Source organism: Bos indicus, chromosome X (genome assembly GCF_029378745.1).
Source record: "Bos indicus isolate NIAB-ARS_2022 breed Sahiwal x Tharparkar chromosome X, NIAB-ARS_B.indTharparkar_mat_pri_1.0, whole genome shotgun sequence".
Taxonomy (NCBI): domain Eukaryota; kingdom Metazoa; phylum Chordata; class Mammalia; order Artiodactyla; family Bovidae; genus Bos; species Bos indicus.
Window position 1 is genome coordinate 16,997,526 of NC_091789.1, and position 27,050 is coordinate 17,024,575.

Below are 27,050 nucleotides of genomic sequence, written 5' to 3' on the forward strand. Positions count from 1 at the left end.
AAAGGTTTTATATCCACAGATTACCCAGAAACCTGATCTGCAAAATAGAGAACCAATTAAAATCCATAATAAGTAGTCACTGAGTCACTTAAGAATTTTTAACTTTTATTTGAAATAACAATGTAATAGGTAAACAGTATACAGCCACTCATTGTGCACCAAGAATTTTTTCTCACAGAACAGTGATGGATTCCACCCAAACTATCTGTCCCAGAGGACAGAGCCTTCCTCTCATGGATACCAGAACCTTCTTCGCCTTTTCATTTGCCCTGCATTTGGAAGTGCAACAAGCTGAAGAGCAGCATATGCAGAATGTATAACACTCTATACTCCATACCAAAAAAATTTAATCTCTTAAAACTACTAGCATGGCAAGAGCAATACAATATTGTAAAGTAAAAAAAATAAATAAACTTAAAAGTCATTCAAAATATAAATAAATAAATATAAATATAAAAATATAAAATAAAAATATAAATAAAATATGAAATAAAAATATAAATAAAATATAAAATAAAAATAAATAAATAAAAATAAAATAAACTTAAAAGTCATTCAAAAGGAAAAAAAATAATAAAAGGGAAGACAATAAAGAAATGGAAAGTAAATGTAGCAGATTAAGCTTTAAAAAAAAAAAACTAGCATCTTCATTCTCCTTTAAAAAGGAAATGACTTTCCCTCACTCTTTCCAAAACTCTTGCTTTGATGCCAACGAAAATAGGTTCAGATTTAACTATTCTATTAGAAGCAAAAAATCTGAAATTGGAAAACAGAGTGTCACTCTCTTCCTCTAAATCTAATTCCAAACTCCAGCTGCTGAGGTGCTACACAAGTTGAACAAATCTCATTATTGTGTCTTCAACACCTTCCACAGAGATAATTCAACCTAGGAAACATTCCCCCGCCAAACTCAGCAATCTTTAGCTTCCATTCAGACCTCTTTTTAGACACACTGTGTTCTGAACAAACTTATTTTCCCAAACTTTAGAATCTGGTTTTTCTCTCAGAGGGCAGTTTTAAACTTTCTCACACCAATGAATTCTCATCCACTTCTTTTAAGGACCTCCAGAATGAACAGCATCAACATGCCCTTGGATTAATATAGCCATAGTAGAACCATATCCCATCCATAAGGGGGACTCACCCATGCTGGAAAAGGTGGGACTGAAAAGTTCAATCCTTTTATATGATGTAAGAAAGTCTCTTAGTACAAATCATTTGTTAATAGCAAAGGTACAAGGCATTACAAATTCACTGCCTCAAAGACAGCAAGAAGCTAAGTTACAGAGATGGCATGAACTTAATATCAGAATTACTAAATCCCTGAATTACATGGCACTTCAACAGAATATGACCACCTCAGGATCCACAAGGCTTTTACCCAGAAGCAGATCATATCCAGGCACAGGTTTTTTGACACTGTATCAAATCAGTAACAAGACTTTGAAATCCTACAAGTACACTTTAAAGCATGTATGGTTTACTCATTGAAGGAATAAGGCCACCATACTATAAGGTTTAAGTAAGTAAAAGAAATCTGGAATTAAGTCTTATAAAGTTGAGTGAAGCTTCGTCAAGCCTTCAGGTAAAGTTCTGGTCATCAATATTCCTTTTAGGCAGTGCAAGTGTCCCTCTGAAGAAAATGGCATGGCGCTCTTAGATAACCACGAACACTTTGCCAGCAGACAAACAGGAAAACGTGTTGAATTTCTTGAGGGCAAATCAACTTCTCCGTTCTCAGGGTTTAAGCTTGATGGTATACAGCCCTTTTGGCATTAAGGAAAAGTTAAGCAAACAATCTGTAGACTTGATATGGTGTTCAGTCTCATCTATGTACGCCCAAAAGGATGCATAAACGACGGGCTTCATTTAGTGTTTATTGTCAGGACCCTAGCAACTATTGTTTTATTGCCAGGACTTCAGCAACTAGTTTTTTCATTTGTTTTGCTAGAACTTCAGAAACTGCTTTTTCCCATCAAACTGCTGAATCTGATCAGCAGAAGAGTAATTTTGTGTCTTTTGATGTTAATATTAATACACTTACAAAGGAAAGGTATGAATGAATATAAGAAAAAATGTGATCAAACTCCTTTACAAAATATAAACAATTCAAATATACAACAGGAAAATACACCAAGATACTCTACACACTATGGAAATGATTCTCCAACTTTCTGGAAGCTCGCCATCAAACTGCTGCCTCTCTCCTCAGTTTCAGAATTAGTGGGTCCATGGTGCAATCAAGAAACTGCATTTCTCACAAGTCCTTCCATGTTTCTTATAGTACTGGCTTGAGGACCACACTCAAAATTCACTGCATTAGTAGAATATGGAACGCACAGTTCTAGTCTAGTAGGGGAGATGAATGTTTATCACAGGACTGTGGGTTAAGGTGTCTCGATCAGGGTTAGAACAAAGATTTATTTTCAAGTCAGTGTTTCTGCTTAAACTTTGGTCCTGGATGCTAGTTGCTCCTTTGTGCTTGGCTAGAGTTGAAAGTTTTCCTTCCATGGAGAAAGTGATAGCCAGAGAGGCAGTCAAGCAGATTTGTGAAATTTAAGTCTGTCTTTATTCCTGCTCTTGAGAGGTCTTCCCTGCCTCTGTGCTTGAAGGTGGGGAGCTCTCCCTTTCCAACAGCTCTTCAAAGATCTCATTATGCATGTAAAAGAAAACATACCCAGAGGAAAGTCTAGCTTTTTGCATTGTGGCCTCTTCGATATTTGACACCTGCAAATCATTGTAAGTGAACCACTCTTGCCTTACAAAGTCATAGGCATCACAGATATAATGGCCTGAATTTAGGCTCTTCCCAAGATGGCTGAGAACACCAATGAGCCGGTAGGCCTGACGGTCTTCCATCTCAGCTTCTCCTTTTGGTTCATTGGATGCAGCTTCTGTCTTCTCTGTACGTAAAGAGCCCTTTTTTCCAGGCTTTTTATTGCGACCCGATGCACCTGGGGACTTCACCTTGGTTCCCCGGACGCCTGATTCCTTTGGTCTTTTGAGTTTCTCTGTGCACTTTTTCTTTTGAGTCTTTGTCTTTGGAATGCTTTGAAGCAGTGCCAGCCAAAGGGCTTGTTCATAGGTTTTCATCCTTTCTTTATCTGGGGTCTGTTCAGCCACTGAGGAAACTTCTGAAATGTTGGCGTTTTCATCTTTATCTTCGGTGGTCTTAGCCACAGCATCAAAATCTGCAAACATACTCATTCTCTCGTCGTCCTTTAGTTTTGGATTTTCAAACACTCTCTGACATACATCTGGGTCGCTGACGGTTATCTCTCTCAGAGAAAATGAGCCGTCTTCCATATTCATCATTAAGGCCACTGCTAACAGCTCTCTTGCAACGATTATTCCATCTTGTGAGTTTGCCAATGCAGAGTCTAGTATCTCTAGTACAGAGCATTTTCCGAGGTCTTTTTGTTTCTCTTCTTCTCTTGAATCTTCATGATGAACATGATCTTTTTGTGGTTCGGGCTCTTCGTCTGGTACAATGTGTGAAGGCAAAGAATTCATGAATTCCAAGGCCATCTTTGCTGACGGTGTCAACTTACTGATAGCTTCAGAATTTATGTTTCGAAAGATTTTTAAAACTTTGAGATTCATAAGATGTGCTTTCTTGTTTAAAGGAAATGGTGGTCTGGTATTTTCATTGCAATAGGAAGATATCTTTAAATTTTTGGAAATAATGACTTCTTGGTCATCCTTCTTTAAGGACCGAAACTGAATAAAGTTATAGCGCTTCAGATGAACAATAAGGACCCTAGGTAGCCTACTGAATGTATACTTTATATGAGATTTCTTGTGTTTACACTGCTCACATGTATACTCTAGATTTTCTGTTCCAAAGAAAAGATCAAGACTAGATTGAATAGAAAAGGGAAGTGCTTGCTGTCCTTGGGGAGGATTGATGGAGAGGTAATTATTCACTTCTGTCTTAAGAACAGTGTGCCCACAGCCTTTACAAGTAATAGAGCACAGCAACTCAAACTCGAAATTAGTGATGACAGGACAAAGGAGTGCTTGCTTGGCTGCACTGCCAGCAAAAAATGGTTGAGGTGACCTTTCTTCCTTAGATTCAATTTTAGTCTTCCCAAGTGTGTTTAATTTTTCCATGTTTTCTTTCATCTGACTTAAATAATGACCCAAAAACTCATGGGCATCATTCTGCCTGTTGTTAGCGAATATCTCTGCAACTGCTGAAATGGTTTTTTTAATATTCACAAGTAACCTCTTCTTAATATTAATGTTATAAATGTCTTTCAAGACAAACATCTGTGCCAAGCACATGCTAAGTGCATCAGGGGGAATTTTACACCATGGGTAACTCCGATTGAGTAAATCATCACCAAATGATGGAATCAAAAATAAAGACTGTAGAACTGCATTCATGTAACAGGTGTTTCCCAAATTGGGGAAGCCTTGCCATAGTTTCTCCGGGTAGTAGTCAAGAGTCAGCTTGAGTCTGTCCCAATATGGGTCATCCTTATCATACGCTGCTTCTGACAGAAATGTGAAATATATATTCTCAGACAGTTTTGGGACAAGATTAGTGCCATGTAGGTAAGGACTGATCTTAAATAAAAAATCTAAATCTAATTTACTCTGTTTTAACCCTTTTATCCTCAATTCCTTCTTCTCACTGTGGCTTACAATTCTTAATAGGTGTCTCTTGGATTTCCTCTTTTTCACGGAGCTACTCTCATTTTGGAAATCCCATGAGAGCTTCTTATTCCTCTTCCCATACTCATCTTCTAATAACTGTTCATAGGTAGATGTTAGTGATTCTGATGCAGATGAAGGTGTCCCGTTTTTTTCTTCTTTCTCAGAAGATTGACTATTTGACTTCTTACCCACTTTTTGAAATGAAGTTTCATCAACGATCTTCTGTACTGTTGTGCTGGCAGAGGCACTGCTATCCACATCAGGTCTTATGGATGGTGGAAGATGATTTTGACAGACTCCATCCAGGAATGCCTTCAATGTTTTGACATCTTTAGAGGATATTTTTTCCATAAAAAAGAAGCTGTTGTTTTGGAAAGTTAAATGCAGGTGATTCACTTTTTCTCCATAGGATCTAACGATCACGTTTTTAATATTATTATGTAGTTCAAAAGTTCTGCTTTCTCCATTACAGAAATGGATCACCAGTTTAGTTTTCTTCTTTTTTCCCGATAGTTCAACGATTGCTTCCTTCGACTTAGACGTCCCATTCTTCTTGTTCCATAATTGGACAAAACCATGTGCTGCTACAGGATCCATGGTTTCTTTACAAATAAAATACACCTATCTTGAATTATTGACAATCTTAAAGTTCCAGTATGTTGGCAAGTTCACCTCTGGAGACAACACCAAAGAAATAGTTCTTTAGTTCTCTATATAGAATGATCCTGTTTCAAGTGCTAGTTTTATCCTAGAGCCTCTTTGGGCTCTGGATAATCCAGCTTTCTAGTGATAAAACCAGTATGCTTCAAGAGCTATCCACAGTTGCATGAGGGCAGAGTCTTGATTTCCAAAGCAAGGCCTCTATGGAAAAAAAAATCAAGAAAAATTATTTAAGTTATCAGAGAAATGCTCGGATAGAATTCAAACCTCACTCTCTCACGCTAAATCTCTTTTCCACTGCAATACTAGATTCTATCCTGATTAATTTCCACACTTCAACTGAAATCATTAAACACTTGGAAGACTTTCAGTACATAGCTGAAGGGCATAATGAATAGTGTCTCAAATGTATGTATATAATATGCTAATCCCCCTGTCACAGAATGACCCCACAGGCCAAGCACAATAAGTGAATAAGAAAGTGAGAGGCCCTATGCAACCCTCAACCCAATAACAGACGGACAGTTGAATCTACTTCCTTCCAAATCCTGTTATGTTCTTTTCTTTCATGTAGCACCAGAGTAAGTCCATACATTCTACCCCGTGTAGGGTGGGGGCCTAACTACCACTGCTTAAAGCAGGTATCAAAGAATTGGCTAACTTCAGCTCTGGCCACAGGGTCCATATAACCTTCGCTAGCTCCCTGTACTCAAAACCAGCCAGGAAGGATTGGATGTACTTAATTACTCAAAATTTTAAATTTCTGAATAACTGTAGTGAACCAATCTGAATTAATGAATAGCTCAGCACTTAGCACTACAAATGTTTTTTATCAGAAAGCATATGTCCAAGAATTGATTGGAAACTATGTTTTCTCCCTACATAGTTAATATTATTCCTGAATCTTGTCTATGTTATTAACTTGCTCAACAAACCCTATCTTTATGAATAATAGTAAATGAAACTTCTGCTTGATTCCTATCCAAATTATCAAAAACTCAAAGTTGGTGAAGCAAACATTAATGAGATTTTTGTTTTATCAAGTATTTTATCTATCAACCTATGTTTAGTAAAGTAGGGATTGCACTCATCCATATAAAAAAGTGCATATGAATCCAAGTGAGAATGATTATGTTTATCATGATGGAAATGGGGCCATAAAAACTTTGAAGCACAACTGCAAATTCAACTGCTTGGATTATTTATAGTTCACTGTCCTACTATTGGTGCTAAGTAGGAGTTTAAACTATTCCTCTCCACAAAAAGTCTTAATTGCTCCTATTTCAACCACTTGAGAGGAACTACAACCCCAGAACTGTTAGGGGAAGCACACTGATTGAAACTGCCCACCCTGGCCAGGCACCATAGTAACCATTTGCATGAGTTGTTTTATGACAGGAGGTCCTGGTAAGGAACACGGAACTAATAAGCCACCACCAACCAGAAGAGGTCGAAAGGAGACACCGCCTGACCGTCCACTTCCCAGAATCCCTCTCGCTAGCATCCATCTTGGCTGAGCCATGCGTGCACCACCAGGAAAGACTCTGAATTAGAATGATTGGCCAAAGACCACCCGGAAACTAATCCTATCACCATAAAACCCGACATTGCAAGCCACGCGGCAGAGCAGTTCTCCTGGGTTCCCTTACCCTACTGCTCTCCACCCAGGTGCCCTTTCCCAATAAAATCTCTTGCTTTGTCAGCACGTGTCTCCTCTGTCAATTCTTTTCCGAGTGTTAGACAAGAGCCCGCTCTTGGGGCCCTGTAAGGGGGCCTCCCCCTTCCTACAACAGAACCACTTCTAGTTTGCATTTTAAAATGCTGTGATCCCAGTTAATCTGTATTTATCAAAAATGGTTATCCATTCTTTGAAATGATAGCCAAGATAATCTAGACTCCCACGGCATTTCCACTCTCTGCTTTCAGAAACAGTGTAGAGACATGTTTCCAAAACGATGGCTCTACTTGTCATACCTTCTTCCCAGTTCAACTTAAAGGAGACTTCTTTGAGCCCACCGAGTACTGGAAGTGAAGATTAAGGACTGTGTTGCTGATACACAGTTTAATGGTCACTGCTCACTTCCTAGCACATCTTTAGCTTAAATCTCCTTTCTTGATTCTGCCTCATCACTCAAAGGCTTTTAGGGTTTCCTTTGATTGGTAGGTTTGGGGGAAGATTTTAAACTAAAATGTATCAGTTCTTTTTTTTTTTTTTTTTTTTTTTTTCAATTTAAAAAATCACATTTATTTACTATAAGACATTTAAATCAGTATGATAAAGATGGCTTGTTTTTATGTTAACAGTCAACTCAATTTTCAAAAGAGAACCAAAAAATTGCCAATTGACAAAGCACTGTTACTTTTCCAAATAGGTTTAAATTTTATCTCATTTCTTACCTTATCTTTTATTTTATTAGATATATTTTCTATTAGATAGTTTGTATTCTTATATTATATTTTTTTTTCTGCCAAGCATTATTTAATTAAACCCATTCAACAACCCATAAAGTATAATTATCTCTATTTTACAGATAAGAAAATTAAGGCACAAGAGAGATTTGTAGGTTCTTGGCAAGAGCCTGCTGGTGCATCCTCCCAAGCCAGAAGGTGAGGATTGAGAAATGTATTCAGACCAAAATGTGCACTTGCGAATTTTGTCTGTGATCATTACTTTGTCATAAAGTATAAATGGTGCAATCTGGTACTCAAAGGGGCAGCTGAGATTGTCATATTTCATAGAAGGAAGGTAAAACCTAGCAATTCAGAATCATGGAATGATGCATGGAATGGTTCATTAAGATAGTGTAACTTTATTTTTTTAAGTAGGAAAGCTGAGGCTCAAAAAACTTACATAACTTCTTGAGGTCATAGGGCTATTTTTAAATAACAAATTTGGTTTCAGGGAGATGGGATTATAATATAAGAATACACAGGTAAAGAACACAACACAGGCCCTCACATGGTTCACAGCCTTTACTGTTCTTACACCGCAGCTGCATCTTTAACTCACATGCAGCTCCAACACTGGAGTCATCAGAGAAGGACTGGAAAATGACTGTGTTTCTTAAACTGTTCTTTACCTGTCATTTAATCCTTGTAACGGCCAAGTGAGTCTGACAGGTTAGGTCATTGGTAGGAATACTGTAATAACACTTGTATTCATTCAAATCCAAAATAAGTCCAAAGGTCTGAGCTATACCACATCAGGAGAAGTATATGGAAAAGAACCTACAAAATGTATCAGTTCTTTAAAACTCATCTGGAGAGAACTTTGTGACTATTCTATACAGCCTAAAGTAAACGTATGATACTCTTCCTCCTTTGCCAGACCCTCACCAAATTCAAAACATATGGATGACAGCTACATTTAAAACTTATGAAAGTCAAGGTGCTTTTCTCTCCTTTTTGTCCACAAACTCAGTACACTGTTTGATTAATCACCTACTAGTGCAACACACTGGGCTAGCTGCTGATCTCAAAGTATAGCCAGAAACTCATAAAGTTGCACTACTCCTATCATATTTGGAGACATGGCCTACAGTGTCAAGAACTTGATCCTAAGGTAGAAATACTCCAGGTAGAAATGTCTGCTTTGTTGTTATTCTACTGATTTACTTTACACTCATCTTCTTGGTCACTGAGTATTTGCTAAGCACCTGCCTTATGCTGATTATGAGCTCTTGAGTGTCTGCTTCATGCCAAGTATTGTGGTCAGTGTTCTCAGGGACAAAAGTATGTGAGCACTCACTGTCACTAAACATCTTAGACTCCAAACATCACTGCGTAAACATCACAGTTAAAGGGGCCTTGCTTCCAGTGGGAGAATCTGGGAAAATATCCTTTCACTGCCATTTTCTTGAGCTTAACACATACCACAGGTGGGAGCTGTATTTTGTAAAAGAGAAGATCACCTGGACTGAGATTTCTCAAGCCCTATCCACAACTCTGCAAAATGATGAGGCTTAACCTAAAGTTTTGCAGAGCAAATAGAAATTGGTCCTTGGGAAGAATGCCTGCAAACTTGAGAACCTGGAAACCCAGGTTATCCATTCTATAGTAAGATAATGTAATGAGGACTTGTGAGGCTTTTAGAGTATTTCCCCTCTGTATCCCTTATCCCCACCATTCATGCTGTCATTATTTCAAGAATTTGAAGTGAGAGAGCAAAGGCAAACCTTGCATATGGGGAGAAATCCTGCCCGGTTACTCAAGCAAGCCTTACTGGGTAGAGATGATGCTGAACCCATGAGGTGCTATGCCAGGCACTGAACGCACTAAGTTAGAAAAGATGGGACCGGATATTAGCAGAGATTTCCAGTAATTCCTAGGTATCTCCACAAAGCGCAAACAAGAGCTGGAAAAACCCAACAACTTCAACTCACACTTATTTTAAACTAAACATAGCTTAGTGTCCTAAGATAAGCCAAATACACTATCGGGGCCATTCAGATAACTGAAAAATGATCATCTTTTTCCTTTGAGGACTCTATGCTATAAGACTATGATTCTAGGTAGAATATACTTAATAAGCACATTGAATTTCCCAAGACAGTGCAAAATAAAAGGTTTTTCCCCACCAATTAGGTGACACGTTTTAATCTGGGCTTAGAAACTATGGTCACCATACAAAAAACATGGTTATGAATATGTTGGTATTGGCAAATGGGAAGAGGGGATTTTCAAAACCCAATAGGCATTCATTATTCATTCATTCCTGAAACAAATTTGTATGGCACACTAGCAAGCATTGTATTAAGCACTAGCTATAGAAGAATGAAAAAAAAACCCAAGATTTCATAAAACTTTCATTCTAGTAGAGGGATAATAATATACAAACATAAAATATATAGAATACCAGATGGTGGTAACTGTCAAAGAAAATATAAAGTTAAGAGGACAGGGTGTGCCCCAGGCTTGATGGGGATGTACTTGCTGCCTTCCCTAGAGTGGCCCGAGAAGGCTGGACTGATAAGGATGACATCACATAGCAAGGCCTTGAAGGAAGTGAGGAAGCAAACACTTAGATGCAGGGTGCTCCAGGCAGGAGGAAGAATAAGTAACAAGGCCCTCAGGTGTGCTTAACATGTTATAAACAGAAAGCAGATCAGCATGGCTGGAGATCAGTGAAGAAACTTCAAGACAGAAGAGAAAGAAGGTACGAACGTTTTGTAAACAAGTAAACCAAGAGAGTGAGTGGACTGGTAAACGTGCTGAGCAGCACAAAGGGGCCACTTCAGGCTAGTGGTCATGAATTTACAGCGAAACCAATGGGCGTGTTTGAGTTTTTCTGCAGCTATACCTAGCTGCCCGGCTGCCATGGTGCAGATGTGTAATAGAGCTATGAATATAATTTTGCTCAAGATTTTGCCATTAATAACCAAGTAAGAAGGAAATGACCAACCTAGACAGCATATTAAAAAGCAGAGACATTACTTTGCCAACAAAGGTCCATCTAGTCAAAGCTATGGTTTTTCCAGTAGTCATGTATGGATGTGAGAGTTGGACTATAAAGAAAGATGAGCACTGAAGAATTGATGCTTTTGAACTGTGATGTTGGAGAAGACTCTTGAGAGTCCCTTGGACAGCAAAGAGATCCAACCAGTCTATCCTAAAGGAAATCGGTCCTGAATATTCATTGGAAGGACTGATGCTGAAGCTGAAACTCCAATATTTTGGCCACCTAATGTGAAGAACTGACTCATATGAAAAGATCCTGATGCTGGGAAACACTGAAGGCGGGAGAAGGGGACGACAGAGGATGAGATGGTTGGATGGCATCACTGACTCAATGGACATGAGTTTGAGTAAACTCCAGGAGTTGGTGATGGACAGGGAGGCCTGGCGTGCCATGGGGTCACAGTCAGACACGACTGAGCAACTGAACTGAAGAAGGAAAAGTCAGGTGTCAGAAGGAAGTGATTATAAATATGGACTAGAAAGGGTGAAATGGGAGTGGAGAACAGAAACATGGAGACATAGCCTAAATCTCATGAGATATTGGGGACGGGGCTGGGGGTGGGGTAGAAGCATCAGGGGACCAGGAGTTCAGCTCCCATTTCTGTAGCTGTACTTCTGCCCCGTGCTTCTGAGCAGCTGTCAACTGCCTGTAGACTTCCTTCTCAAATGCTACTGCCTTCTTCCTTTCGGTTCTTTCACTCTTTCTCCCTTGGCCCCAAAGCTGGAAGTAACTAATGGGGATGGGGGTGGAGAGATGAAAGTTAGGAGTATGTGGACAGGGTTAGAGGCAGGCAGGATCAGATGCGGGAGGGGGAAGGGAAAACCATCCCCTCTCTTTTTTCAACTTCCCAAGTCTGGGTTAAAGGTCAACACATCAAGAGGCACACTGCCTCTAGGGCATTAGCAATTAAATCCTGTCATTATGTTTGGCCCCAGCTTCAGTGCACATGGCTTTTCAAAATGATTGGATCAGGGCAAACTGCTTCTTTCTCTGGTTTAAAGGTGCATTTCTGCACTCAGCAAATGTCCAAGTCATTGTATAGCAGAGAAATGCCATTATTTTGCCTCTTGACATACACTGCACATAAATCTCTCCATAGGAGGCCGGGACCAAAATGAGAAGAAATCTCCACTAGCAAATTGTTCCCATGAACTACTCAAGCTTTGAACCTTTTCTCAGAGACAGGTTTGGCAGAGCTTTTTTGTTGTTGTTTTTCATTCTTTTAAAATGATTATGTTAGTGCTATTAATAAGACATAGTTGATTAGGAAAACAGAATGTAGATTATTTTCCAGAAATTAAATACGATTTCATTAAGAAAGTGCTCTTTCATGAGAAAGTGCACTTGTTACATTGAAACCAGAATATTTGTTGGTACCTAGTCGAATATGGACATCAACTATGTACAAGATGTGAAGATGAAGCAATAAAGCACTCCCGACCTCAGACAAGTTGTAAGACAAATATACTGGAAAATGGCAGCTCAAGGAAAATGTATCAAGTAAAATTCAGTTAGTGTTGGGGCTTCCTTGGTGGCTCACAAGGTAAAGAATCTGCCTGGAACGTGGGAGACTTAGGTTTGATTTCTGGGTCAGAAAGATCCCCTGGAGGAGGGCATGGCACCCCACTCCAATATTCTTGCCTGGAGAATCCTCATGGGCAGAGAAGCCTGGTGAGCTACAGTCCACGGGGTCGCAAAGAGTCGGACATGATTGAAGTGACTAACACACACACACTTTCGGCTATTGTTACGTAAGAGTTCATGGGTTTTCTGCCATTTCAACTTCTTATGGCATTTCTTCTCTGTCTGAAGTTTGTGCATAATCTCCCTATTTTCGTCTTAGTTCTACTCTTCCTTTTAAGATTGAGTCCAAGTCTCAGTTCATTCAGAATGAGTGCTAGGGCTGAGTTTTCATGCCTCAGAAACTCAGAGCATTCACTTTTTTAAGACTGTCATTTAGCCATGCTACCTTGCATGGCTGCTTCTCATGAACTGACCACAAAGTTAAGGAGTGCCAGAGAATGACGAGTGGGCGTACTCATCATTCTGTACTCGTCAACTGTACTCCAATTTATTTTCAGTCAGCATGGAGTGAAACTGTCTTTCCCAAGGGAAATCATAAAGCTGGACAAGTAGGAGTCCTTTAAGGATTGGGATCAAAGAACTCTAACTTTCCTTAAGAAAACAGTGTCCAAAGTTTTAAGATGAGGGCCAGCAGGACAGGAAGGGGGTAAAATTAAATGGGCTGGAACTGTTACTGGAACATCAAGCTATCACATGAAGAGACCAGGTTAAATGAGACGGGAGACTGAACAAGTGAAAACTACCGTCTATAGAATTTCAAAGGCACACACACTTAAATGAAGCAATTCTATTATGGTTTTGTCCTCAAGATATAATTGCAAAACTGTTAATCTTTGAAACAATCAGTATATTTAACTTAAATAACTTTTAAATGACCTATAAAATGAGAGTTTCCCTCTTCTTGCAGTATTGGCAAAGATGCAAAATCAGTAAATAAAAAAAAAAACACATTATATAAGAATTGCTACACTTATGTAGAATATCAATTAGTTATCAAATATAAATTAAAGTAAGGAAAGTCATTAATAAGGAGCACTGTGGCATTTCCCCTACTCCCACATGGAAGTCAAGTGTGGCATAGGAACTAAGATTGGGGAATCACTTCCAAAAGAGATGTGTGGCTGCATCTCACACTCTGGTTGCACACTTATTAAGCAGCTAAAATGTTTAATTCCAAACTCATGTGCTAGAATGTGAGAGACTTGGGAACACTTGACATGTTTACTCTGGAGATGGAAGGGCAAAGAAACCAGTGACTGCTCAAGCTGAAAAGTCAGGATACAGAATGAAGTGACCCCGATCATAGGGCAAGAGGGGGCCACAGTGAAAGCAAGCTCCACTTGCTCTATTTGGACATGAAACTGTAGAAGATTTGATGGACTACGTGGCAGATAAGTGGACTACAACCTCATGAGGAAAATCATCCCAAACTGCCAGAAAAAGGTGATCCTCCAGGTAAGAGGCCCTTGGGAACACTGCAGAAAAGTAGGAAGTGAGATGAGAAATCACAGATTAGCTGGGTGCCCTGGTTCTTTCCTGTGTACAGCAAATAGCAAAGTCCCATCCCCAAAAAGCTTTGAGGAAATACTTTTAGGATAATTAGTGGAGTGGATTCTGCTGACGTGGATCAAGCAGGATGTTTTTGGTCTCACATAACACAAGAGGGAGCTACAGCATTTTCCTTTCTAAGGTAAGAAAGTGAAATTGTTAGACACTCAGTCGTGTCTGACTCTGTGACCCCAAGGACTGTAGCCTGCCAGGCTCCTCTGTCCATGGTATTCTCCAGGCAAGAATACTGGAGTGGGTTGCCATTTCCTCCTCCAGGGGATCTTCCCGACCCCAGGATTGAACCTGGGTCTCCCACATTGCAGGCAGACTCCTTACCGACTGAGCCACTAGGGAAGATCCTTTTCTAAAGTAAGGAGAAGGAGGGCAGCAATTCCAACACATCTGCAGCTTGGTTATGGATAAATGTGACACTGTTAGGCCTAGGAAGAGCTATGAGGGAACTTTACAAAGCCACTTTTGGGGGAAACACTCAAAAATGTATTAGATGCCACAAGTGCTGGAATTAAAATCTCTTCTCATACCTTTAAAACACCCATCTGTCTTATCTGAAAGATCAGTTAGTTACCTGAACAGGAGAAATGCAAAGTTGCCTTAACTTGTCCATTGCTTTATTTTAACTTGTCTGTAAATAGTCTTAGGAATGGAGTCCCAAAACCTAAGTCATACCTCCAATCCTTCTAAAACAGCAATTCTCATTCATCTCCCTACTTAAGCAGTCCCTCATTCTGCATACCAGTTTTTCCCTCTTTGCTGCCATTAACAAAAATGCCTGTGTGTACACATGTATGAGAGAGAAAACACTTCAAAAAAATCAAAGTAAGTGCTCCTGCTTCCAGTGACTAACTCATTGTTTGAAAAAACAGAGCTCCTCTCAGCTTAGTCATCTTGGAACGAAAAGGAACTCACAAAGCTGAAATGAGAAAATGAGCAGCTGCTCTGGACTTGCATCCTTGCACAGCATCCCTAGAGTCCAACAAAGCGCCTCATTCCTTCTTTCTCTGCTGATATTTTAGTGATGTTTATGTGGTGCTAATGGAAGCACTCCTCAAGTGAAAAAGGCAGAGCTAAGAAGCTCTGCTCCAAAAGATGAGCTCATTTATAAAAAAGCAGTCAAGAAAACATACCACCTTGCTTCAGAGGGCCTACAATCCTTCAAAATGTAATACTGAATCAGTGTGCTATACACCTGAAACTAACACATTATAAATCAACTGTACTCCAATTTAGAAAGGAGGGGGTGCTGAACTTGCTTTCATTTTCCACCCATAGGACTATGACTTTACTAGCCCTGAATGAACTCTTAAAGAAGAAAGGAAGACATGACTAACCAAGTAGTAGTAGCCTTTAGCATGAAACACTAGGTTACCACTCAAATATTTTAAACTTATAACCAATGATCAAGGCATACATAGCTCAAATGTTACCTCTCTCATGAATCCCTTCTCCAGCTGATCTTCCTGATCCAGATATTAAACCGGGGTCTCCTGCATTGCAGGCGGATTTTTTACTAACTGAGCTATCAGGGAAGCCCCTTTCACTCAGTCATGTCCGACTCTTTGCGACCCCCTGGACTATAGCCTACCAGGCTCTTCCGTTCATGGAATTTTCCAGGCAAGAATACTGGAATGGGTTGCCGTGCCCTTCTCGAAAGTAGTAGTAACCTTTAGCCTTTATTTTTTTTTAATTTAATTTTATTTCTAAACTTTACATAATTGAAACACTAGGTTGCCACTCAAATGTTCTAAACTTATAACCAATGATCAAGGCATACATAGCTCAAATGTATACCTCTCTCATGAATCTGTCCACCAGTCTCCCAACTCAGTGCTATCCCTCTTTCCTCAATTATTGCTTCTTATCTCTGTTAACTTTAAAAAACACGTGATGGGAGGCAGGGCACATGTACTCCCCCAGTAGATAAGTGCTGAGAACCAAAGTCATATACCCTATATAGCTTCCTGTCTATATTCGCATGAGTCTTCTATTCCACTATTTTCATCAATATGACCTTCCTACCCAAAATGACTTGGCCCAGAAAGATACAACTGCAAACAGCTTTTCAGTTCATTCCAGCAACTCTTCAAAACAAAGCCTTGACTAACAGTTTATATCCCACAACTTTTTCAACCTCTTGCCTCCAAATCCCTGTTGTGCCATGCCCACCATTCTAATCTAGTTTATCATGATCGTTACCCAATCAGAATCAAGCATCAATCTTTACCCAAGTCAGATTCTCCATGGATTATTACCTGTGTGTCATTTTCCCAAGACACAGTAAGGATTTCCATTTACGTCTTTTGGATAGGTGAAACCCTATTTTTTTAATATATGAAGAAAGCTTTCTTTTTTCCATAAACAAAGCTGAGCACCAAAGAACTGATGCTCTTGAACTGTGGTGTTGGAGAAGACTGGAGAGTCCCTTGGACTGCAAGGAGATTAAACCAGTCAATCCTAAAGGAAATCAGTCCTGAATATTCATTGGAAGGACTGATGCTGAAGCTCCAATATTTTGACCACCTGATGTGAAGAACTGACTCATTGGGAAAGACCCTGATCCTGGGAAAGATTGAAGGCAGGAGGAGAAGGGGATGAGGACAGAGGATGAGATGGTTGGATTGTACCGCTGACTCGATGGACATGAGTTTGAGCAAGCTCCGGGAGTTCATGATGGACAGGGAGGCCTGGCGTGCGGCAATTCACAGGGTCGCAAAGAGTCGGACATGACTGAGTGACTGAACTGAACCATACGGGACAGCATAGATAAGGTGACTGTAGGCATAGCTTAATTCCTTGTCAGTTCTGGAAATTCTACCATTATATTTACTTCCATATGGCTTTCCAATCACCCTTCCAGACTGTTGAGGACATCTGACACAGTTATCAAGACACTAGAGCCCAGACATCTTGGAGTGTGAAGTCAAGTCGGCCTTAGGAAGCATCACTACGAACAAAGCTAGTGAAAGTGATGAAATTACAGCTGAGTTATTTCAAATCCTAAAAGATGATGCTGTTAAAGTGCTTCACTCAACATGCCAGCAAATTTGGAAAACTCAGCAGTAGCCACAGAACTGGAAAAGGTCAGTTTTTATTCCAGTCCCAAAGAAGTGAAAGTCGCTCAGTCATGTCTGACTCTGCGACCCCATGGACTATACAGTCCATGAAATGAATTCTCCAGGCCAGAATACTGGAGTGGGTAGCCTTTCCCTTCTCCAGGGGATCTTCCCAACCCAGATTTTGAACCCAGGTATCCCGCATTGCCGGGGGATTCTTTACCAGTTGAGACACAAGGGAAGCCCAATCCCAAAGAAGGACAACGTCAAAGAATGTTCAAACTACTGCACAATTGCACTCATCTCACACGCTAGCAAAATAATGCTCAAAATCCTCCAAGCCAGGCTTCAACAGTACATGAACCGAGAACTTCCAGATGTTCAAGCTGGATTTAGAAAAGGAAGAGGAACCAGAGATCAAATTGCCAACATCTGTTCAATCATAGAAAAAGCAAGAAAGTTCCAATAAAACACCTACTTCTGCTTCATTGACTACACTAAAAGCCTTTGACTGTGTGGGTCACCACAAACTGGAAAATTTTTAAAGAGATGGGAATACCAGACCACCTTACCTGCCTCCTGATAAATCTGTATGCGGGTCAAGAAGCACAGTTAGAACTGGACATGGAACAACAGACTGGTTCAAAATTGGGAAAAGAGTATGTCAAGGCTGTATATGGTCACCCTGCTTATTTAACTTATATGCAGAGTACATCATGCGAAATGCCGGGCTGGATGAAGCACAAGCTGGAATCAAAATTGCAGAGAGAAATATCAATAACCTCAGACATGCATATGACATCACCCTTATGGCTGAAAATGAAGAGGAACTAAAGAGCCTCTTGATGAAAGTGAAAGAGGAGAGTGAAAAAGCTGGCTTAAAACTCAACATTCATAAAACAAAGATCATGGCATCCATTCCCATCACTTCATAGCAAATAGATGGGGAAACAATGGAAACAGTGACAGACTTTATTTTCTTGGGCTCCAAAATGCTGCAGATGGTGACTGCAGCCATGAAATTAAAGACACTTGGTCCTTGGAAGAAAAGCTATGACAAACCTGCTGCTGTGCTTAATTGCTCAGTCGTGTCTGACTCTTTGCAATACCACGGACTGTAGCCTGCCAGGCTCTGCTCTCAGGATTCTCCAGCCAAGAATACTGGAGTGGGTTGCCATGCCCTCCCTCCAGGGGATCTTCCAAACCCAGGGATCGAACCCAGGTGTCCTGCATTGCCGGCAGATTCTTTACCATCTGAGCCACCTGGGAAACTCGAGACCACCAGAGAGGGTGGCCTATCTCTTCTCCAGGGGATCTTCCTGACCCAGAAATTGAACAGGGGTCTCCTGCATTGCAGGCAGATTCTTTACCCACTAAGACACCAGGGAAGCCCACAAACCTAGACAGCGTATTAAAAAGCAGAGACATTACTTTCCTGACAAAGGTCCATTTAGTCAAGCTATGGTTTTTCCACAGAGTTGGACCATAAAGAAAGCTGAGTGCTGAAGAATTGTTGCTTTTGAACTGTGGAGTTGGAGAAGACTCTTGAGAGTCCCTTGGACTGCAAGGAGATCAAACCAGTCCATCCTAAAGTAAATCAACCCTGAGTATTCACTGGGAGGACAGATGCTGAAGCTGAAGCTCCAATACTTTGGCCACCTGATGCAAAGAGCTGACTCATTAGAAAAGACCCTGATGCTGAGAAAGACTGAAGGCAGGAGGAGAAGGGAACGACAGAGGATGAGATGGCTGGATTGCATCACTGACTCAATGGACATGAGTTTGAGTAAACTCCAGGAGTTGGTGATGGACAGGGAGGCCTGGTGTGCTGCAGTCCATGGGGTCACAAAGAGTCGGAGACGACCGAGCGACTGAACAACAAAGCAGGAGTCTACTGAGTTTGTGTAGCTGATAAAAAAAGATACCTGCAAAGACCCATTTTGCCATTCAACATTCACACTTCCCCTTTTTACCAACTGAACATAAATAGAATAAGGAAGCCTTCTTATCTCATGAAACAACAAGATGAAGATGAATACTGCAATAAAGAAGCCTTATTAATTCCAAGAGACAACCACCAGCAGATAAAAGACAACCAGAATTGAAGACTGAAAATCTTTCTTAAAAACATGGTTCCTTGAAGATGCCACTGAACCACTGCAACAACCATCATATTTATTTAGGCTACTGAAGTTCTGTTTTGTTCCTTGCAGTTAAAAGCTCAGGACCACTGGACATGGAATACCATGAGGTTTAAGTCCAAAGGTTGGGAAAGGAGAAGTCACGCTAGATTAATTGACTTAAAAAGTTAACAAGTTCAGGATGGCAGAGTAATATGAAAGCTCATAAGAGCACTGATCCTTGATGAGCTGGAGCTGTTACACAAGGAGTAAATTTACTACCAACACAGTTTCTGTGATGTGAGCCTGTAGTTTGCATGACATACATTAAAACATTTTGTTACATGCAGTCAAAACTTCCTAAATGATAGTTTTAATCGTTGATTCCATATTCATGTTGAAAAGCCTTAAACAGAAATTTTGACAATGCAAGACATAGCTCTTATGTGAAAAATAATGAAAATAATTAAACTCCTACTTATTTAAGCCAGTAGAATTACTTAAAATGAACAGTTTCCTGATAGTTTAAGTTTCTATTCCACATTCACATTCCCTTCTAGTATGGAATAGATGGGATTTTGGCTGTCAACAAAGGAGCAGTTAAATATAGAGAGAAGAAATTGTAGAAATGAGAGCTCCACATCAAGAAGCAGGCCCTGGGAAAATAACAAAGCAAGAGCAGTTAACAGCCCCTCTGGATGGAGAGTCTGGTGCTAAGAGCCACTAGGATGTGGAACTTAGTGAACCCAAGATGTGGTCCCAGAGATGGAGAATGAAAATATGATTTATGACAGTGGGGTCTGAGTCCAAGAGACACTGAAGTAGACAACTGGTTATCCATTTAAGGAGCTAAGACAGCACCCCTGGGTGGGAATGAAATAATATGCAGATTGCAAATGGCACCTGATGCCATATGTATGACCAACTGAATGAACACAGTGGGTCTGAATATTTACAAGGCTTCAGAATGATTTAACTTTTGCATTGCAAGGTGGATTCCTAGCCACTGGACCACCAGGGAAGCCCCAAGAATTACCTGACTTTGAAATGTAGAAAAGGGAGTGAATGTGTCTGTGACTACCAAAAAGGTGGAAAAAAGTAAAATTTGATTTTTATTCCTGTTAAAGACTTCACAAAATGAATTTCACAACTGCAGAAAGAAGTCCCTCCACAGGTATCACTGGAAACATCAGCTTGATTATATTTCATCTCACCGAGGGCGTGTGAGTGCTGAGTAGACTAGGAATAGTGTAGTGAAGGGCTGTTGATTTTTTTGTCTGCTAGCCGGCAATCAGAGCACTGCCTGCCCATCATGGTGACCCAAGATCCCTGTCCACCAAGATCGGTACATGTGACGCACATGAGCCATGCAGAGACAATCGGATGCCACAGAGCTTAAACATCTTGTCTTACAATGTAGACAAGGGGGAGCCCTGGCAGTTGTGTCCTCTTACCATACGGATAGGGCCTTTTTGTGTCAGGTAAGAGCCAAGACTTACAGGACAAGAGAAAGCAGCACTGAGAAACAGAATGAAAGTCAATGCTGTATGTGAACTAAAGTGCCTCCATCAGATTTCTCAGTAATATGTCATTCATTCCCTCTCTTGCTTAGAAGCTACTTTGAATTGCTTTTCTTTCTGACACTTTCATTTAAAGTGACTCCACTAATATACTATGTGTACATTACTTGGTTCAAGATATATGGTCACTGTTAAGAAGCCCATGAGATGGATATATTAAGAAAGGAGGATATGAACCCTGAATACAGTATAAACTCATGTCTTAACAAAAATATGACTAGAGAAAAAATACAGTGTTAATATTTTCTACTACTGATATAAAACAGATTCATACTTAAGACAAGCACAGTAAGTAGGATTAATCTTTTAATGTGAAAATTCAGGGGCCAGGTCAATGTTATTTCCTAGATGTAAGTAAATCCCACATCCCTCTACATGCCAATGGGCCACAGAGCAGGAACCTCTCTGAGGCTGGTAAATGCTCAGACTTAAGAACTGTTGGCACTGATGAGATAAAAGATCCTTACCCTCACAATGAAGTATGTCAGGTAAGGACATTCAGGTCAGAGAGGTTTTAAGTGTCTGAGCCGAGACTAGAACTTAAATTTCCTACCTAAGTACTTACCTAAGTGCAGGGTCTCATTTCCTAAGTACAGTCTCTCCCCTTCCAGTCTACTCATTACATGAAAGGAAAGGGGACACATTCTGGGGATGAGGAGCAATACAAAGATCTAAAGTACAAGGAATCGTGATAGGTTGAAGGAGAGAGTTGGAGTAATGAGGATATTATTTCGGTAATGGCACCCCACTCCAGTACTCTTGCCTGGAAAATCCCATGGATGGAGGAGCCTGGTGCACTACAGTCCATGGGGTCGCTAAGAGTTGGACACGACTGAGCGACTTCACTTTCACTTTTCACTTTCATGCATTGGAGAAAGAAATGGCAACCCACTCCAGTGTTCTTGCCTGGAGAATCCCAGGGACGGGGGAGCCTGGTGGGCTGCCGTCTATGGGGTCGCACAGAGTCGGACACGACTGAAGTGACTTAGCAGCAGCAACTAAACTGTCCTAGATAAACTCCAACAACTTCTGCCTTATTTTGATTTCTATTTTCTAGTGCCCGGAGTCTGTTCCAGGGGCTATGCTTCCTATATGTGGGCAAGAGATTAACAGCCTTCCAGAGATTCAAAAGAAGCGACTGAGTCCTCTAGACAGCATTTACTTCTTTAACTTTAGATGAAGCTGACCAGGTGGGCATGTCCTTGGTCTCAAAGCTCCAATTAATTTTTTCTACCTTCCTCTTTTCCACTCACTTTACATTTTTCCCTCCTGAGTTGTAATGATGCAAACAGCACTGAGGCACCATCATCTTCCATATGTAAACTGAACACGATTCACATAATAGTTTTACAGCACTGAGCATTCAAGTCACAACTGCTGTCTGGTTTGTGTTGCTCTGTCTTAATGGCCAACAGAAAATACTCTCAGAGACCTTTATAGGAAAGCAGAGAACTTCTTAACATAATAGCATCCTAACAATTCACTGGAATGCATCATGGGCTTAGCTGGTTTTGAGAGTCTGTTCTTTTCCAAGCTTCTGATGCACTTTTTTCCCCTCTCACCGCCCATAATGAACCTCATTCTCTTAATTTATCAGTCACTCAAAATCTGAGTGACTTGAAAATTGAAGACCATCCACTTGGATAAATTATTTGGTGTAATGCCTAATGATACAACCTAAACAATCATATCAAATCTCACCCTTGAAATCCTAGTCCTGCATTCTATTACTCCATTTAACGTAGCCCACAGAATAACTGGTGCTTAGGTACTGTCACCGAACTGCAAACTTGACAATAAAATTATGGGTGTTTATTTATCAGCTAAAGCATCTGTTACAGTCCTAGAAGACAGTCACAGAGATGGCTGCTGCTTACATACAGGTGGCTGAAACTCCAGTTTCAAAGATCTTCCTGAAGTATAGTAGCCAGTTAGAGAGCTCATTCTAAAAGAATACATTTCTTAAAAGAATACATTTAAAATCTGCAGCAGAGATATGCTCATGAATATTTGAAATTAAAAAAAAAAAACAGCCTAAAGTTTCCAGATTGATTGCACAACCATGTCTGCATTTACTGAAAAGATGGGGATGGAGGGTATGGGAAAAAATATTGCTTTGACTGAGTTTTTAAGAGAAGTGATGTGTTGCAGTTGGTGGGGCTGGGGGTAAAGGATGTAATTAATTATACTCAGTCTAGTTTCATGATTGAATGGAGGGTACCCCAGCTCTCAGAACGTTGCCAGTGACAGATTGGAGCTGCACAGATGCAGCAATGGCCCTTGCAATGGGAGTCATTACATTAGGTGTCAGGCGATGTAAATCACAAGCAAAAAATGCAAAGCCCCACTCAGAGACAGAGATTAGAGTGAACCATGGAGTTGAATTATTATGTGAAATGTCTTTCTGCTATTAAAACACAAAAGAGACAAGCCAAATTGCCCTTTAAACAACTGTAAATGCCATACTTCCACACAGGGAATTTCTTTATCTGTGTTTTATACGCAGGCAATACTTTCCTTATTGTTCCCACTGATCCTCCATGGCTAAAGAAAGAAGAATGGAGGATGCCTTAGTCAGCTTGGGTTGTCATAACAAATACCAGTATTGGTGGTTTAAAAAATAGAAATCTATTTTCTCATAATTTTAGAAGCAAGGCTTGGTTTCTTGGTGAGACTGCTCTTCCTGGCCTGTAGATGGCTACCTTCTCACTGTGGTCTCACATAGCCTTTCCTCAGTGTGTGCGCATGCAAAGAGAGCTCTCTTTCCTTATAAGGCCACTAATCCGATCTGATTAGGATCTCACCCTTTTGACTTTATTTAAACTTAATGACCTTCTAAAAGCCTTATCTCTAAATACAGTCACATTGGTGGTTAGGGCTTCAACATACGAATTTTATATATACAATTCAGCCTAGATCAGAGGTGATGCTCACTGGGGCTGAAAGCATGATTGTTTTGTTACCAGTGAGACCTGTTCTCTCTTCATCGGAATAAGTCACAGCATCTAATAAGCAAAACAGAGTGTAATCAGGGTCCTGCAGCTGTCTGTTAAGGACATTGTCTATGCTGAACAGAAATGAGTGAGTACTTAGTCACATTTGGCAGCCATTTTTTAAAGATGAGACACTCTCTGTCTGACTTACTTCACTTAGTATGATAATCTCTAGGTCCGTCCATGTTGCTGCAAATGGCATTTTTTTCGTTCTTTTTTATGGCTGAGTAGCATTCCATTGTATATATGTAGCATATCTGTATTCATCTGTCGATGGACATTTAGCTTGTTTCCTTGTTTTGGTTTGTAAACAGCTCTATGAACATAGAGGTGCATGTATCTTTTTGAATTATAGTTTTGTCCAGGTATATGCCCAGGAGTGGAATTGCTGGATCATGCGGTAATTCTAGTCTCAGTTTTCTGAGGAACCTCCATTTTGTTTTCCATAGTGGCTGCATCAACTTACATTCCCACCAACAGTGAAGTAAGTTAGAAACACAAATGTCATATGATATCACTTATATGTGGAATCAAATATATGGCACAAATGAACGTGTTTACAGAACAGAAACAGACTCACACAGAGAAGAGACTTGTGGTTGCCAAGGAGGAGAGGTAGTAAAGAAGGGAGAGGGATGGAGCGGGAGTTTGGGGTTAGTAGATGCAAGCTATTATACACAGAATGGATAAACAACAAGGTCCTACTGTATAGCACAGGGGACTGCATCCAGTCTCCTGTGATAAACTACAATGGAACACAATATTTTAAAAAGAATGTATACACATGTGGAACTGAGTCATTTTACTGTACAGCAGAGACTGGCACAACAATGTAAATCAACTATACATCAATTTAAAACAGATGATGACCTGAATGAACAGTAGAGTCCAGGTGCTATCAAACTGTGAACACTTGGGCTATCCTTTCCCAATATCTGAGCACTGCCATTTCCTACCTCTTCCCTTCTGTAATCCCTTGCTACCAATAGGGCAGATGTGGTGGCAGTTCATTGGACCTTTTGTTCCTCCTGCCTGAACCTCTTGACATTCCTTACTCTCACTCCTTTCTGACCCATCTGAATTTTCTGAAAATACAGAGCTAGCGATTCCTAGAAATAGACAACTGAGGGATTTCTCTTTGTCAGGAGCTACACAAACAGCTCAGTGACTCAGAGGCAGAGATTTTGGACACATAACATTTGAAATTGCATATAATCATACCCATCAAAAAGGAAAACATTAATTCAAAAAGATGGATGCACCCCAATGTTCATAGCAGCACTATTTACAATGCCAAGATATGGGAACAATCTACATGTCCATCAATGGATGAATGGATAAAGATGTGGTGTATATATACATAATAGAATCCTACGCAGCCTTTTACCAAGTGAAATTTTGCCATTTACAGTAGCATGGATGGACTTGGAGGGTATCATGCTTAGTGAAATGTCAGACAAATACTATATGATATCACTTATACGATATAACTTATGGTATCAAGAAAACTAACTAGTGAATATAACAAACAAAAAAAAAGAAACAGACTCATAGAGAACATGCTAGTGGTTACCAGTGGGAAGAGGGAAGGGTGAAGGGGAAAGAAGGGTAGGCTTCCCAGGGATCTCTGGAAGCCTACTGATCCCTAAACGCAACAAGACCTTTTGTGAGCTCAGCCTTTTTATACACTCTATAATCTGCAGAGAATCCATATCCTTTAGTAAACCCTTAATAATAATTCATTTTAAAATGTTTATTTTAAATAGATAGTTATTTTAGAAAGTTTTAGATTTAATGCCCATCATTATCAACAGTCATACATCTCTTGCATTTCTGGTATTAGTAGTTTGTGTCTTCCCTTTTTTAACCTTCACTACCCTGGCTAAACTTTACTCTCTTTTCAAAGATCCAGATTTAATTTCCTTGATTTTTTCTATTATTTCCCCAATTTTAATTTCACTGATTTTTCCTCTAATTTTTATTGAATCTATTTCTTTTCTTTCATTTGCTTTAGGCTCATATTGCTTTTCTTTCTCTACTTTCCTAACATGTGAGCTGAATCATTTTTAAATCTTTCTTCTTTTCTAAATTTAATGCTATAAATTTTCCTTCAAGCACTGTTTTTGCTGCAACCTTACACAGTTTGATAAGTTTTATTTCCCTTCTTTGTTTAGTTCAAAATATTTTAAAATTTATCTTAAAACTTCTTCTTTGATCCATATGTTATTTAGAAATGTGTTGATTAATCTCCAAATATTTGTGGAATTTCTATTTCTTATTGATTTTAAATTGAATCTTATTGTGGTTCAACTACATCCTTTACATGACTTCTATTCTTTCAAATTTGTTTAGGTGTTTCTCATCACCCAGAATGTGATCTATGTTGGTGAATGTTTTATGTGAGTTTGAGAATATGTATTCTGCTGTTGTTGGATGGAGTACTCTTTAAGTGTCAATTAGATCAAATTGACTGATGATGTTTTTCTGGTCAACTATGCCATTACTGATTTTTTGCCTGCTTCATCTATCAATGAATGAAAGGAGGGCACTGAAACTGCCAACTGTAATAGAGGATTTGTCTATTTCTTCTTGAAGTTTTACTTGTTTTGCCTTAGGTATTTTGACAAACTGTTGTGAGATATAAATGCATTAAGAATTTTGTTATGTTTTCTGGGAGAGCTTTCTCCTTTTTCTCATTATGTAATGCTCCCTCTTATTCCTGATAATTTCCCTTGTTACAAAATCTATTTTGTCGAAAAATAATACAACTACTCATCTTCCTCCATCTCTTTACGTACAAACTAAAGAATATTTACATCTAAAATGGGTCTCTCATAGACAACATATAGTTTCATTCACTCTGAAAATATGTTAATTGACACTTTTAGATCATTTGCCTCTAAAGTGACTACTGATATAGATATATTAATATCTACTACGGTAGTAACCATTTTTATTCCCTGCTCTTTTCTTTTCTTCTTCTCTATCCCTGCCTTTTCTGGTTTTAATCAAGTGCTTTATGAGTACATTTTACTTCTTCTCGTGGAATATCAACAATAGTTTAGAAGAAAATTTAGTGATTCTCCTAGTGTTTGCAATATGTATTTACAACTAGTCTGACTTTCTAATAACACCATACTTCTTCACAAGTCACGCTCATATCTTGTAACAGAGTATTCCCAATTCCAAATGCCTATCCTTAATAATATTGCCATCAATAGCCTCACTTTATCCAGATGCTGCTGCTGCTGCTGCTACTGCTGCTAAGTCGTTTCAGTCGTGTCCGACTCTGTGCAACCCCATAGACAGCAGCCCGCCAGGCTCCCCCATCCCTGGGATTCTCCAGGCAAGAACACTGGAGTGGGTTGCCATTT

The 27,050-nt window shown here is 39.7% G+C and overlaps 1 protein-coding gene across 2 annotated transcripts in view; it reads right to left on the bottom strand.

The window, feature by feature from the left end:
* Positions 1 to 589: 589 nt before the first annotated feature.
* USP26 (ubiquitin specific peptidase 26) overlaps positions 590 to 27,050 on the bottom strand; it is a 46,790-nt gene continuing 20,329 nt past the window's right edge. For both annotated transcript variants that reach the window (XM_070783917.1, XM_070783918.1), the window contains exon 6: positions 590 to 5,523. In XM_070783917.1, coding sequence (XP_070640018.1) covers positions 2,569 to 5,259 — 2,691 coding nt within the window. In that variant the 5' untranslated portion in view covers positions 5,260 to 5,523 and the 3' untranslated portion in view covers positions 590 to 2,568. The remainder of the gene's footprint in view (positions 5,524 to 27,050) is intronic.